Consider the following 15,112-nt stretch of genomic DNA (forward strand, 5'->3'; position numbering starts at 1 on the left):
GAGCTATACAGAGAAGCACTGTCTTTAAAAAAAAAATTCTTATCACTCACAGGTGAAAATGTTCATAAGACTGAGTTAAGGAAAAAGAAAACCAGAGACCTTCCCTCTGGGAAGATGGGAGATAAATTGAGTATCAGTTTATCTAGCCTGCAGTACTGTAAAGTGAAAGAGTTACAGTTACAGAAGTCAAGATACATACACTAAACTCAGTTACATTTCTTTTCTTTCTTTCTTTCTTTTTTCTTTTTTTTTTTTTTTTTTTTTTTTTTTTTTGGTTTTTCAAGACGGGGTTTCTTTGTGGCTTTGGAGGCCCTCCTGGACCTCTGGGCCTAGGTCCAGGCTGGTCTCTGACTCACAGAGATCTGCCTGCCTCTCAGTTACATTTCTTTAACTTAGAAATCAAACCAAATTAATATTAATGCTTTAGTTTTAAGCAACTTAGTAGTACTCTCATAACCAAAGTAATTAGTATGCTTTTTGGTTTTTTGGTTTTTTTTTTTTTTTTTTTTTTTTTTTTTTTTTGTTGTTGTTGTTGTTGATTTGAGACAGGGTTTCTCTGTGGCTTTGGAGGCTGTCCCGGAACTAGTTCTTGTTGATCAAGCTGGTCTTGAACTCACAAGAACTCTGCCTCCCAAGTGCTGGGACTAAAGGTGTCCACCACCGCCCAGCTCAGTATGCTTTTTAAAACATATTTACACTCCAAAGCTACACAGAGAAACCCTGTCTCGAAGGGGAAAAAAATCATATTTACACACCAACGATTGATATGGTTAATAATTGTCAGACTTTGAGCAGCGAATGGCCATCTCTCTAAGGAAGAAATACAAATGGCCAATGAATACATACTCAACATCACCAGTCAACAGGGAAATGGATGTTGAAACTAGGTGGTGCATGCCTGTAATCCAGCACTCAGGACACTGAAGCAGGAAGATCACAAGTTTGACTTTAGCCTAGGCAACAGCAAATACAAAGGCCAGCCTAGATTACACAGTGAAACCCTGCCTCAAAATAAAGACACAGGGGAAGTCAGTCAGGAAGGATAAATGGACTAGCTTTAGCTTTAGTAAGGTAACACTAGGATTGCTAAACTCAAAGCAGGTAATAATATGGATATGAAAAAGATCCTTCATACATTGTTAGTAGGAATATAAAATGGTGCATCCTGTATAGACAATACTCTAGCTGATGAGATGAAACAAAATTATCTATGATACAGCCACTTTTAGGCATAAATAAAAACTTTGTAACAGCCGGGGGTGGTGGCTCATGCCCTTAATCTCAGCACTTGGGAGGCAGAGGCAGGCAGATCTCTGTGAGTTCGAGGCTAGCCTGATCTACAGAGTGAGTGCCAGGATAGGCTCCAAAGCTACACAGAGAAACACAGTCTCAAAAAAAAAATAACTTTATTTATAACAGCCCCAAACCACATATTCCAACTAGAAAAGAAGAGATAAAACAAAATGTCTATTTCTATACAAGTCAATATAAATGAAGTACTGATACATACTAAAAATATTATTTAAAAACCTTTGAGAAAGAAAGGAACATGAATCCATTTATATGAAATGTTTAGAATAGGCAAATTCAAACAGATAAGTAGGTTAATGGTTGCCTATTGGTAAGGGCTAGGAGTGATAGATAAATAGTACAAGTTTTCTTTTTGCGTTGATAAAATTCTAAAATTGTTTATGGACCATTGGGAACTGGAAAGATGGCTCAGTTAGTAAAATGCTTGGCACACGAGCATGAAGCCCTGGGCTTAGCTTCCCGGCATACCATTAAAAAGCTAAGTATAGTAGTATGTACCAGTAGTCCTACCACTGAGGAGACAGACAGGGGATCTTTGGAGCTCACCACATACAGAGTTTTCAATGTCCCATGATATCATATTACTGAAGCAAACAAATAACCTCTAAAAAATAACCTCCAAATAAATTTGGAGAGAAAAAAAACTAAACCTTTGGCTTGGATGTATGTTAGTAATATCTAACCTTTTACTAAAATTCATGTACTTTTAATAAAAATTAGGCTTTTTATTTCAGCCAAAATGAACTCATCAAGACTTGGTACTCAAATTTCTAAAACATTAAAATTCAATTTTAATCTTTCCGGTAACTTAGAATTGCCTGTTTACTATTTACAATAAAAATTATTCTTTGAAAAAATAATCTCACACCTTGAGCCACATATTTCCCTTAAAGTATGCTTTTACTCCCTACCCCCAAATTAATTCTGTTTGGGGTTAGTGTTTAAGAAGGGAATGGAGACAGAGGTGAAGAGGTTTGTTTAATGGCATACTGTATTGGAACACTGAACACCTACAGCAGATGTAAATTCCAAGTCTTGTTCTAATTTTTTAAGATTGTGTCAAAAGACACATGAATCAAGTTTTACTACACTGTCTGGGTGGATGAGGCTGTCCATTGCACCATTTCTTTCTTTGGGTTCTCAGGCATGGTTCAGCCTGAGAACTCTAACATTAACATTGAATAAAGAGCAAATCTACGAATGGAAAAAAAAATTCTTTGAATACTGCTTAGTGTGTACAAAACTTTGCAAAATTTTAATTTCCCAATCACATACATAAACAATGAAAACTTCTCCCTCAAAGAATTTCTTGTTAAATAATTATGTATTTATTTGTGCATGGGTGCTTTCACTGAATATGTATATGTATCATGTGCATATCTTGTGCCCAAAGAGGCAAAAGGACGAGAAGAGAGCATTGGCTCCTCAAGGAAAATTTAATATGTACAAAACATTCTACCTCAAAAATTGATTGTGGTAGTAATACATATCCCTAATCCCAGCACTAAATGAGCTAATACAAAAGGATTGATAGTTTAAGGCCAACCCAGGCTACATAATAAAGTCAAACACTTTTGATCAGTATTAATGTAGAAGGGTATTACAAGCTAAGAGACAGAAAAACACGCCTGAGAAAACTGGTATACTCCTGTGACAGGCTTAGCTGCCAGGACTAGAGCTATGCACTAATGTCAATAAAAATTATTTCCCCACTCTGTTCTAGTTTCCTTTTTACAGCTGTGTATGATAAAACACACTGACCTGCAGGGCAGTGGTGGCACACACCTTTAATCCCAGCACTTGGGAGGCAGAGGCAAGCAGATCTCTGAGATCAAGGTCAGGCTGGTCTACAGAGCAAGTTCCAGGACAGCCAAGGCTATTACATGAGAAACCCTGTCTCAAAAACAAAAACAAAAACCAAAAAAAAAAAAAAACACTCTGACCAAAAGCAACTTCAGGAGAGGGTTTGTTCAGTTTATACTTCCAGATCTTTATTCATCATTAAAGGAGGGCAACACAGGAACTCAAGCAGAAACCAGAGAGAAATGAGGCACCCTGGCCTACTTACTAGCTTAATGTTCAGCTAGCTTTCCTATACAGCCCAGGACTTAACACTACCCAGAAAAGATCTCCCTCACTGGGCGCTGCCTCCCATATCAATTATTAATCAAGAAAATACCCCAAATATATGTATGCCCAGAGGCCCTATCTGATCAAGGTAATTATTCAACTTCAGGAGTGAGATTTCTCTTCCCAGGTGACTCTAGGATTCACCAAATTGAGAATAGAACAGGATATACTTCAAAAAACAAATATATATCCTAGGATTTTCCAAAAATCTACTTCTTTATGATCATTTTCCTCCTTTTAGTTTGTCGACTTCCATGTAGGTTTTGGTTATAATAAGCCAATCAAGTGAAAGAGGCTGGGCAAAAACAACAGGCTAAAAACTGAGGTGAAATATAAGAAACATAGCTGTGCTGTAGAATGTAGAGTGACATTTTTGTAGAATAAGTACCTTCATCAACTTACAAAAAAAAAATTCTCCATTCATATATTTTCAACTTACCAGAGGGCTAAAAAATAAATATACTATGGTACCACCATGCCAACTATCTATTCATTTCTATTTAAGAAGCTTGATTAACAGAGAATTTTTGAAACTCTCAAATATAATTTAGCCAGTGCCAATTAGTTAACATGCTTTAGCCTATAAAAGCTAATAACCTTTTTTAAAAACTATTTTTATTTTGTGTGCGTTGGTGTTTTTCTGTATGTATGTGAGGGTGTCCGATCCCCTAGAATTGGAGTTACAGACAGTTGTGAGCTGCCTTGTGGATGTTGGGAATTGAATCTGAGTCCTCTGGAAAAGCAGCCAGTGCTCTTAACTGCAAAATCATATCTCCAGGCCCAAAAACTAGTAACCTTTTAAAAATATCATTAAATAAAAGAATGAAAACAGAAAATGGAATTCGAACATCATTGTAAAGCTTAGCGTAGCTCTGCACTTCCTTTCCATTCACAAATTCAACTGACAACAATTAAACATATATTTGGTCTTATAGAGCTGAGCCTAGACAGAAAGGGAACCTCAATTAAAATAGGTAAATGCTCTCTTCATTTCAGGACTTTATAATTGCCCGTTTCAGTATGAACTCATTAAGAGTGACTTAAGTAAAAAAAAAAAGAGCCAGTGTTCCACCTCTGTGAACACCAAATTACCCTCCCCAAGTTATCTCAGTAAGCTCACTGAAGGCCCCTAGGTTGTCCTCTTAACATTCTTAGCTTAAAACTTGAATGGCTTCTGTTGTTATAGTTGTGTAGAAACAGGATCTGCTGCTGGATTCAACTGACAATGTAGCTAAGGATGATCTTAAACTTTTGATCCTCCTATCTCCACTGCCCAAGTGCTGAGATTACAGGCAAACATCACCATGCCTGGTTCATGCAGTGCTGGACACAGGCTTATTACATGCTGTAGAGGTACTATCAATTGAACTACATTTCCAGCCCCTTAAAACGTTTTTTTTTTTTTTTTTTTTTTTTTAGGGGCTAGATTTAGTCTTTATTACACACTTCACTCTATGAAGTCACTTCTCTGAATTAAGAGTAAGTGAACATTCAAAAGACTATGAGCTTCCTGAAGACAGGGACTATGCCTTATTCAAGTCATTCCCTGCTATCCATTATAGCCCATGTTCAGTAGTTTTAGAGCATGAGTAAATGAACAAACAATTGAACTGATACATGCTGTCATCAGTTCGGTGCCCTTGAAGATGCTGTGTATTTTCTAAAAGTCATGTCATCTCATCTGTTAAAACAGAAAATACAGACTTCTACCATGTTCACAAGGATACCAGAAATCAATAAGCAAACTTTGAGAGAACTTACAATCTTCCTAACACTGCGACCCATAAATACTGTCATGCTGTGACAACCCCCAACCATAAAATTATTTTTGTTGATATTTCATAACTGTAATTTTGCTACTGTTATAAATCATAATGTAAATATTTTTGAAAACAGAGGGCTGCCAAAGGGGCTACAACCCACAGGTTGAGAATCGCTGCTCCAAAGAATCATGCAATTTTGAAGTTAACCATTTCTCCCCTTTAGTTCTTCCAGTGATACATTAAAGTCTCCTCATGTAATGTCTTCCAGGTATCTCCTCCTCTTCCTTTTGGTCAAGTGTCCAAAAATAAATACCAGGCTTCCACAGACATGCATTATGGAATTTCATAAAGGAAGAATTATTGGCAGTAATAACATTTAATAAACATTTAAAGTTATTTTGTTTGTTTCAAAACAGCATTTTGCCACGTAGTCTCACTAACCTAGAACTCACGTCTGTCTTTTACACAGCTTCCTAGGTACTAATATCACAGGCATGTGTTACCATGTCCAGCTTTCAAGTTACTTTATACAAAGCAAAATCAGAAGTTTAACTCACCGCACACTTTTCTACTTTGCCAGCATCATTAGCCCATTTTACTAAAGCTAACAATCGAACGAAGAGTTGACGTGTCCGGCTAGCAAACTGTACAATTTCGATTTTCCTGTAAAATAAAATAATTCTCATATGAACCAACACATTATATTTCACAATTTGTTTCATGTGAATTTTTAAAAAAGTGTTTAAGAACAACGAAATTAGCCTAAAATATTTACATAAATATTACTTTCATCCCATCTTTGTGTCCTGCCATTCTATACCTCTTTACCACAGAGCAATAACTCAAAAAGGAGTTTTTCCACAATGATTACATTTTGAAACTAATCTTTTTATTATAACAAATGATTCCTATAATATACTATATTCATGGATATGAGGTAGAAGTTAAATGAGTCCCAAAGGGGACCAATTTAGGAGCTACAAAGTATGAACTTCATAACTGAAACTACTGGTAATTAGTTATCATTCTGGTTAGAGGACTTGAAATATTTTCTTTACCAGAGCTTTGAACTATGTTCTTTTACAAAGTCAAGGGCTATTTCCCAACTTGCAACAGCATAACTGAAAAAGAAATTAACAAGGGACTTTGTTATATGAAGCTCTTTACTCAAATGAATTTCAATGGTAAAGTTCATTACCTTAGCCAATTAAAGACGGCATACTGAATAGTAAAAGAAAAAGTAGGTCTGTCCATATCATTTTTATATTGTACTCACTTCTATGCTTTTTCACTCAGCAATCACCAATATTTTTATCATCTCTAAGAACTTCATCAAAAACTCTCTGCCTTCTATATGTTTCGCTAGACTTCTCCAGAACCATTACACAACTGACAATCATACCTTTCATTGTTTAGACACTGGAGGAAAAAAACAACATGCCAGAACTAATGGCAAGACCCAGAATACCTACCAGTCAAATTTATTAATAATTTTAATGTGACTTTTCAATGGCCTACAAATCCAGCCAATGCCTCTGCATCTTGACAATGACATCACCAGGATGCAATGCATCCATGTATGCTTTTGCTGAAGTCTAACGATGACTGAATATGTCAAATTCAAGGTGCTATTGTGAGTGTATGAAGACCACACACAAGTTGAAAGGCTTCCTTAAGAACAGTCAACATCATGATTATTGGAAACAGAAAAAGAAAAGCCAAGGGCGTACTTATGGCTCTTTGTCAGTGTCTGTCAAGGATTATAAAAGAAAACAAGCAAGCAAGACTGAGAAACAACACTTGTGCTAAAAGTACATTCAGATCTGACAGGGGAGGGGGAACTGTAGCTCAGAATATAAGGCTCTGGTTCAAAACCCAGCACTACACCAACCACCTGAACACACCAGGACTCAGTAGGCTGGTGCTATCCCTCTCTTACCAACAACCAACTAGGTTTGTCTAGTATTTTTTTTCCTAAATATGCTCCTCTATCAAAAAGATGCCTTTCTCTGTAAACTACTGTAATGTGGTTTGCTGACACCACATTGTCTCAAATGATAGGGTGCACGAGTTAATTCTCCAAAAGCCCAGTGTTCTTTCCTACCCCACAATAGGCAAAACAAACCTAGTTTGTTTCCTTCTCTTAAAAGTGACCAGTCAGCCTGGTGGTGGTGGTGGCCCAGGCTTTTAATCCCAGCACTTGGGAGGCAGAGGCAGGTGGCTCTCTGAGTTCAAGGTTAGCCTGGTGTACAGAGTAAGTTCCAAGACAGCCAGGACTAAACCCAGAAAGCCTGTCTTGAAAAATAAAACTGGCCAGCCAAGGGTTAAGTTTCAACTTCGTCTTCCAGCTCTACCTTTTTGATTTGTGTCTAAGTCTATAAAATGAGCATTTGGTGTTGGTAATAGAGAGGTAGTCACTAATGAATACTATAAACCTCCCTAGTGGTTTACTCTTTAAATCCAACACCAAGGCACATAGGTAGTATCAAAAATATAATCAAGTTAGCCTTATATTACAGTCCCAATTTAAATCCCAATAACATGATCTCCTTAAATCTTAATTTATCTTGTTCCTTTGGCCTATGGAAACCTAATAGTGTTGTCTTAAGCCCCAAGCTTAAATTGAATCAAATTTTTTTCAATTATAAAATAGCAATAGCAGGAGACTAAAGTCAATGTGCTAAAAGATATTTAACAGCATCATTACAGCAACTGGTATAGTAACAGCCATCTGTCCAAAGCCAGCCTATTCCTCAACTTTCATTACAAACTATACAGTTACATTTTCCTCCCAAGGACTTACCTGGGTCAGTCATCAATAAAGGTTTACAGAACAAACGTTCTAACACATCCAAGTACCAAGAATGAGAAGAAAACTGCACTCCCTGGTGCTCCTGGCTAAATACACAGTTCTAGGTTTCTTTGGGCCTAGGTTCCTAGTCCACAGCCCTTCTTCACCATCAACAGCCCCCTCCATACACATACTCACAGATTAGAAGGGGGGAAAATCATGAGAAAGAATTAAATATTTTTTTTCATACTCACCTTTCCACATCAGATTTCCTTGGCAATCTAAGAAGAAAACAGAAGTTGATTAAATATATGCATGCCTTGGTCAAAAATGTGATAATGGCCTGTACTCTGACTCTATTTGGTATCTTCATGCTTTCAGAAAAACTGAGCAAACAGTAACTACAGGCTCAAGTGGCTGCTAACTCCCTGCACTGATAAATTAGCAACAATATGGCTGTAAAGTAGAAACTGAGAAAGCAACATTTCTTTCCACTCAAAATGATTCAAAAGATACTGTGTAAACAAACTTCAAACATTTAAAATCCCAAGTCCTGGGATATAGGTGGTACATACACCTTTTGATCCCAGCACTCAGGAGGCAGAAGCAGGAGGACCTGGTTCAGTTTGAGGCCAGCCTGATCTACACAGTGAGTTCCAGGACAACCAGAACTACACAGACACCCTGTCTCTAAAAAATAAATGAACACATATTCCCAGACTCACATCAGCACAAAGTATCAGAGTCAGAAAAAGTATCTTTTAAGACTAAAATGGCTACAGGTGTAGGAATATTGCTTAGTTATCAGCCTCTCTGAACCCAAACCTCTCTGAGCACTTTGATTCTTAATAGTAATCCCATTATGTTATGTTATAGTAGGTGAATCTGGAAGCTAAGGGTGCAATCAAGGTTTTATGGCAATTATGACATTGCATCATGGTTAAATGAAGGATTTATATTATTTCTAAATAAAACCAGTAGTATCCTTGATTTCTTTTTGCTAGTTCTCCAGTACTGACTGCCAGCAACCTCTATCAACTTTCTCCTTGATATATTATACTATTTCTGAAGCTTGGAAAGGTCCTAATCAGCCTTCTGTACCTCAACATTCCAGTAACCTGTAACTTATGGTATAGAACCATGGCCTCAACACCTCTCAAGCCTGCCCAGCAATTATCAGATCCTGAAGAATGCACCCCCAGCTACTTAATAGTCTCCCAACCACACACCCTTACACACACACACACACACACACACACACACACACACACACCATGTGCCTCATAAACAGAGAAAGGTACAAGTAGGGGAAACTGTTAAAGTGAGTTCTGTTTAATTCTCAAGGAAGACATTGGGATGGCTGGAAGCTACAGGTATGATCAGAGTGACAGAGGAACTAGGTAGAGCTGGGGTATACAGTTCAGTGGTCGAACACTGGCATAGCACACACCTGAGCTCAATCCCTAGGGGAGAGGTGAGGTTCAGGTTCAGGACAACAATGGACACCAAGCCAGAGCTCAAGGTGCAGGTGGGAGTTTAAACTAAGTATGGGCTAGAAAGGCCAGTATAACAGAGAGCTAAGTAGAAACTGAAGGCCTATTAGAAGCCTGCACATAAGAACCAGGTATGGTATCACACACTGTAATCACAAGCCGTTGGGAGGCTGAGACAGAAGGACTGCCTCCTGACCAGCCTGGGATACAGAGTAAGAGCCTATCTCAAAGATTACAAATAAAAGCAACCCCTGGTAAATTCCTCTACATGAAAAAAGCTCCTCAGACTACTCCCTGAGAAGCCTTCTTCTCAAGAGAGAAAAAACTGAGGATTAGGGGGATGGGGAGACAGTAGAGCTTAGGGGTAGAATAGGAAAGCAGGAATCATTGTTCAGGCTCCTACCTGCACCCAGAGACCACCAGAAATTCTGCCATTTCTAGGACAAAGGACAGGATTTGCTGCCTGCCTCCCTTTTATCCTAATGCTTGCACTTTTATTTTAAAATCCTCAATGGAAATCCTCCACATGGGGCGGGAGAGGACCCTAAGATGCAAATGTTGAAAGAAGACACATAGCATATTTATTCCACACCGCAGTAAAAGTTTATTGGCTGTAATCCTAGCAAAGAGGTTAAAAAGCAAATGCCCCTATGAAGTTAAAGCAAAAAGTATGAGCATGTGTTGTAGGCGAACATGCAGAAGGGGGGGGGAAAACCTAGAAATCTGGGGCTCAAAACAAATCACCTAAATTACTGAAGCTGGCTTATTATTGGGGGGGGGGCTTTGTTTTGTTTTGGTGTGTGTGTCTAAGTCTACAAATAGGGCATTTGATATTGGTAATGGAGAGGTAGCCACTAATAAATAAATACTCTAAACCTCCCTAGTAACTTGATCTTAAAAAAAAAAAAAAACCCTAAAACATAGGTAGTATCAAAGATATAATCACTTTTTTCCAGTTTGATAGGGTTTCTCTGTGTTTCAGCCCTGGCTGTCCTGGAACTTGCTCTATACACTAGGCTGGCCTTAAACTCAGAGATCCATCTGCCTCTGCTTCCTGAATGCTGGGATTAAAGTGAGCACCACTGCTTCCATCAAAGCTGTTTTTTATCTTCTGTGTTTCAAACAGAACCAGATGTTGAAAACCATATCCCTTAAGACTTCAGCATTAATGTACATTAACACATTAATTCTGGCAGGGGGATGGATGCAAAGTTCCATGCCAACCTTGACAACAGAAAAGCATGACTGTCTCAAAATCAAAAGTAAGTAATTTTACTTGCCACATAACAAATTGAAAAGAGGGTTGTTTATTTAAATCAAGAATAGCAATGGTGCCAGGCGGTGGTGGCACACGCCTTTGATCCCAGCACTTGGGAGACAAAGACAGGGAAATCTCTGAGTTCAAGGTCAACCTGGTCTACACAGCTAGCTTCAGGGCTATAGAGAAACCCTGTCTGGAAAAATAAAATAAATTAATAATAATAACAACAACAGTTCACAGGGCGGAGGTGGTATACACCTTTAATCCCAGAGCTTGGGAGGCAGAGATCTTTGTGAGTTCAAGTTCAAGGGCAGCTAGAGCTATTTCAGGGAAACCCTGTTTCCAAAAAAAAAAAAAAAAAAAAACAACCCCCCCCTCAAAAAAAAGTTGCTTTTCCCTTAATCATACATGGTTTAAAGAGACATTTCTGAAAATTCATTCATTCATGTACTAAATTTGGTTGAGCCCCAAATACATGCCAGACATTGTTGTTGTCACTGGGAAACCAAAACTAATTATAATCCTTGTTCTCCTGGGTTTTCTATTCTATAGGGGAGGCAGAGTTATATACTAATGATGTCTCAAGAAGTAAGCATTGAAGAGAAAAAACATCAAAAGAGGATACAAGGTGCAAAGTAGTATTACAGGAGTGCCTGGAAAAAGTCTTTGATCTAAGATATATGTGAGCTTAGACCTAAAGGAAATGAGAAGGAAAACCACATGTATTTCTGGAAAAAGAGCAGAGGCATGATCCAATTGTAAATTGTGCCAAGAACTATCAAGAAACATCAAGGTTAGGGTAGGTAGATGGAACAGAATGAGACTATTAGCATATAAATTAAAGAGGTAGGTAGAGTAGACAAGACAGTCCTCTCAGGGCCTTAAAAGTGAAATGGCCATCATGGTTTGCACAGCATAAATCCCCATGTATGGGTGCTGTTGCTTTTTTTTTTTTTTTTGTGTGTGTGTGTGTGTGTGTGTGTGTGTGTGTGCTCTAGAGCCAGAGCCAGGACCTGGCAAATGTTCTACCCATAAGCTACACTTCCATCCCACTGGGCATTATTATTATTATTATTATTATTATTATTATTATTATTATTATTATTATTATTGAAACATAATACCAGGCAGTCCAAACTGACAGCAAACTCCCTAAGTTGCCTACAGGCTGTTCTTTAATTTCTGATACTCCTGCCTTGACCTCCATAGGGCTAGGGCTACAAGAATGCACTACTATATTTACAGCATCTTTTTTCCTATTCAAAGGTATCCTGGTTTAGACTAATAGAAACTTTTTTTCCTATGTTTTTTTTTTTTTGCTTTGTTTTGTTTTGTTTGTGAGTTTGTGGCTCCCTGTGTGGTTTCTTTGTGTGTGTTGGGTGGTGGGGAGGGATTTGTTGGTTTGAGACAAGGTTTTACTATGTAACATTCACTGTCCTAGAATTGACCTACCTGCCTCTGCTGAAATTAAAGCCATGCACCATAGTGTCTAGCTGTGGGATAGTTTTTAAAATAGGGTCTCACTACATAGTTTGAGGCTTGCCTAAAGCTTAGCTTCCCAAATGCTGAGGTCCTAGGCATAAATCTACCAACAAACCTAGCTCCTGGTTTAGATATTGAAATGTATGGACCTGGACACAGAATGTGGAATTCAGCTGAGGTCTATGCTTGAGATATGTTTAGGAATCATCACTCAAAATTATTCCACAGCAATAAAACAGATAGATGCCGCTCCATAAACCAGTCCAAAAACTTAAAGGTACAACACAATTCAATAAATTTATACAACTCCTCTATAGAAAACCAAATCACATGATCCATGATCACAGTCTTTTCCCACAGCTATGCACAAGACATGTATGAAACTTCCTCTTGGATTCTTTTTTTTCCCCTTGGTTTTTCAAGACAGGCTTTCACCATATAGCCCCAATTGTCCTGGCACTCTGCAGATCAAGGCCTCAAACTCACAGAGATCCACCAGCCTCTGCCTCCAGAGTGCTGGGGTCTAAGGCGTGAGCCACCACCGCCCAGCTCTCTTGATTGTTATGAACTCCTGAATAGTATATTACTACAAGAATTCCTAAATGTAACAGCTATTTCTCTCTCAGTCAGAAACTGTGGACAGGGGAGAAGCCACACACCTGCAATCCTAGAAAATAGAGGACTTTTCATTAAAAAGAAAAAAAAAAAAAAAACTCAGCCATCAGCCAGGTGTGCTGGCCCACACTAGAAATCCCAGCATGAAAGAGACTGAACCAGAACTGAAAGGTTAGAAGACGACCCAGTCTCAAAAAAAAAAAAAAAAAAAAAAAAGACACCTCCTTGGGCAAGGTTAAGCTTTGTCTCATTCAACAAATAGTACATCAAAAATGAAAGAGAATGAATGGTTTACAAGAGTATGGGAATATGGGAAGCCGTCTCTAACACTTTTAGTCATGTACAACCAAGTATTCAATTGTCCATTGTCCAGTAACAAAGTATCACCTATGCTTCCTAATGTCCGCATACTATGTATGTTCCTGGAAATCTGACGGACTCTAACAATAGGTAGGTAAAAGGTGAAAACTTTTATCAACCCCAACTAGAAGATGTAAAACAGAGTTCCAAAATTTCACAATGCCTTTTCTTCGCACACAGAGCCATCAGTGTATTCTGCTTGTATTCTGAAGGGATTAACACCCTAATCACGCCCCAAGGCATTTCATAGGTAACTAGGTGACTGAAATGAGCAGGCTCGTTAGAAAAAAGTATTTTACTTTCACTACACATTCAGAGAGACTTCAAACGCTTTCCAATGTTTCAGAAAGACTCAGAACTCAGAATGTAAGACATTAAACAAAATCTATCTCCTGAGCCCAAAGAGAAACAATCGCAACCTACATTTAAAACACACTGTCAAAGGGCTATAAAGCATTTCCCTTCTTTGAGAATCGCGTTCAGTTAGCATTTTACGTAGTCCTGAAAGCTTAACTCTCCGTCTTAGGGTTTTAAAAAGCTTCCACCAAGAAATCAATAGAGTTCTGTTGAGAACTCAAGACAAAAATCTTAAAGACAATCGTCAGCTCAAGTGTAGCACGCGAAACCAACCAGTCTCGGTGCTTTCATCGCCAACCCCAATACTGACCTCCCCCACGTCTCCAGAACCTGAACCCCATGAATTCCAAAATTCTACACTTAACAGCCGCGCTCAGTAAGCGGCAGGCTCAACCCTCTATTGGCCCACAGGGCGGGAAGGGCAAGTGGGGAGCCGAGAAGCAGGTATGGGTTCGCGACACTTACAAGTCCGTCAACACCAGGAGCTCCGAGTAGGCCCGGTGCAGCAGAAATTCGATGAGTGTGCTAAGCCGGTAACCAGGGCTAGCCGCGGCCGCAGCTGCCGCCGCTACCGCAGCTCCCGGCGGCGGAGGAGCCGGGGCAGACGCTGAGCCGCTGCTGCCGCCGCCGCCCGGAGGGATCAGCTGGTGGTTTTCCAGCTGCACTGGGGCCATGGCGGCTCACAGCCCGGCTTGGCACAACCGCCCGCGATGTGGCCCTGGAGCCTCCTCCCGGGCTCGGTGACCGCACCGAGGCGGGCGCGGGTAGAGTGGCCGCCGCCTAGCGCCAGGCCGCCTCTGAACAGGAAGCCAAGCCGGGGCTGCGGAGGCCCGCCCCCATGTAGGGCCGGGCCGGCCGGCCGCAGGGACACAAGCGCCGGACGGGAGGGCGGGGAGACGGGCCGGCCGGCGCTGAAGGCAGCGAGCTTCAGCGACTGTTCAGCGGCCACCCGGCCGGTGGGCTGAAGCGTCCATGTTGCTGGGCCTGGAGCGGAAGTCGCCGGGCAGAACGGAAGGGGAACCCGCGGGAGGCCCTTTCCACTGGCAACCTGTGACGGTTCCCCGCTCTGTGCTGTGGCGGGGGGCAAGAGGAGGGGGGTGTGTGAGAGAGGGGGGCGGGGCGGGGCGGCGCGTGGGCGGGAAAGCGGAAAGAGTGGGGGGGGGACGCGCGCCGCCGGAAGCCGCGCCGCCAACCGATGGGGCCGCGTCACGGTAACGTCAGCAGTCCCTGGGCGCTCCTTTCCCCCCCCACACCGTCCTCCCACCCCCGCCTAAGCATCCGCAGCCGGGCGGTGGGCTGAGGAGGGCTAGTGGAGAAGCCGCCTTTCTCCCGTGTGTTCTCGAGACCCCAGCGCTATGGCGAGCTCCTCTCCAGCGACCGGCGGTGACCGCGCGCCGTGACTCTCCCACGCGCGCTCCGCCCATAGGCGTCTCTGGCGCGACGCGTGAGAGAGGACGTTACCGTCGGTTTTGGTTTTTATTTTTTATTTTATTTTATTTTATTTTATTTTTGGTCAACTGTGGGAAAATGTGCGAGAAAATGGAACGGG

General features: G+C 40.6%; 1 protein-coding gene across 2 annotated transcripts in view; it reads right to left on the reverse strand.

Annotated features, from left to right (window-relative positions):
- The window catches only part of Med14 (mediator complex subunit 14), an 88,323-nt gene extending 73,684 nt beyond the window's left edge, over positions 1-14,639 (reverse strand). For both annotated transcript variants that reach the window (XM_051179244.1, XM_051179245.1), the window contains exons 1-3: positions 14,029-14,639; positions 8,250-8,276; positions 5,762-5,867 (exon numbers count right to left, since the gene is read on the reverse strand). In XM_051179244.1, the coding sequence (XP_051035201.1) occupies positions 5,762-5,867; positions 8,250-8,276; positions 14,029-14,237 (342 nt within the window). In that variant the 5' untranslated portion in view covers positions 14,238-14,639. The remainder of the gene's footprint in view (positions 1-5,761; positions 5,868-8,249; positions 8,277-14,028) is intronic.
- Between the last annotated feature and the right edge of the window lie 473 nt (positions 14,640-15,112).

The sequence above is a fragment of the Phodopus roborovskii genome, unplaced genomic scaffold, assembly GCF_943737965.1.
Source record: "Phodopus roborovskii unplaced genomic scaffold, PHOROB, whole genome shotgun sequence".
Taxonomy (NCBI): domain Eukaryota; kingdom Metazoa; phylum Chordata; class Mammalia; order Rodentia; family Cricetidae; genus Phodopus; species Phodopus roborovskii.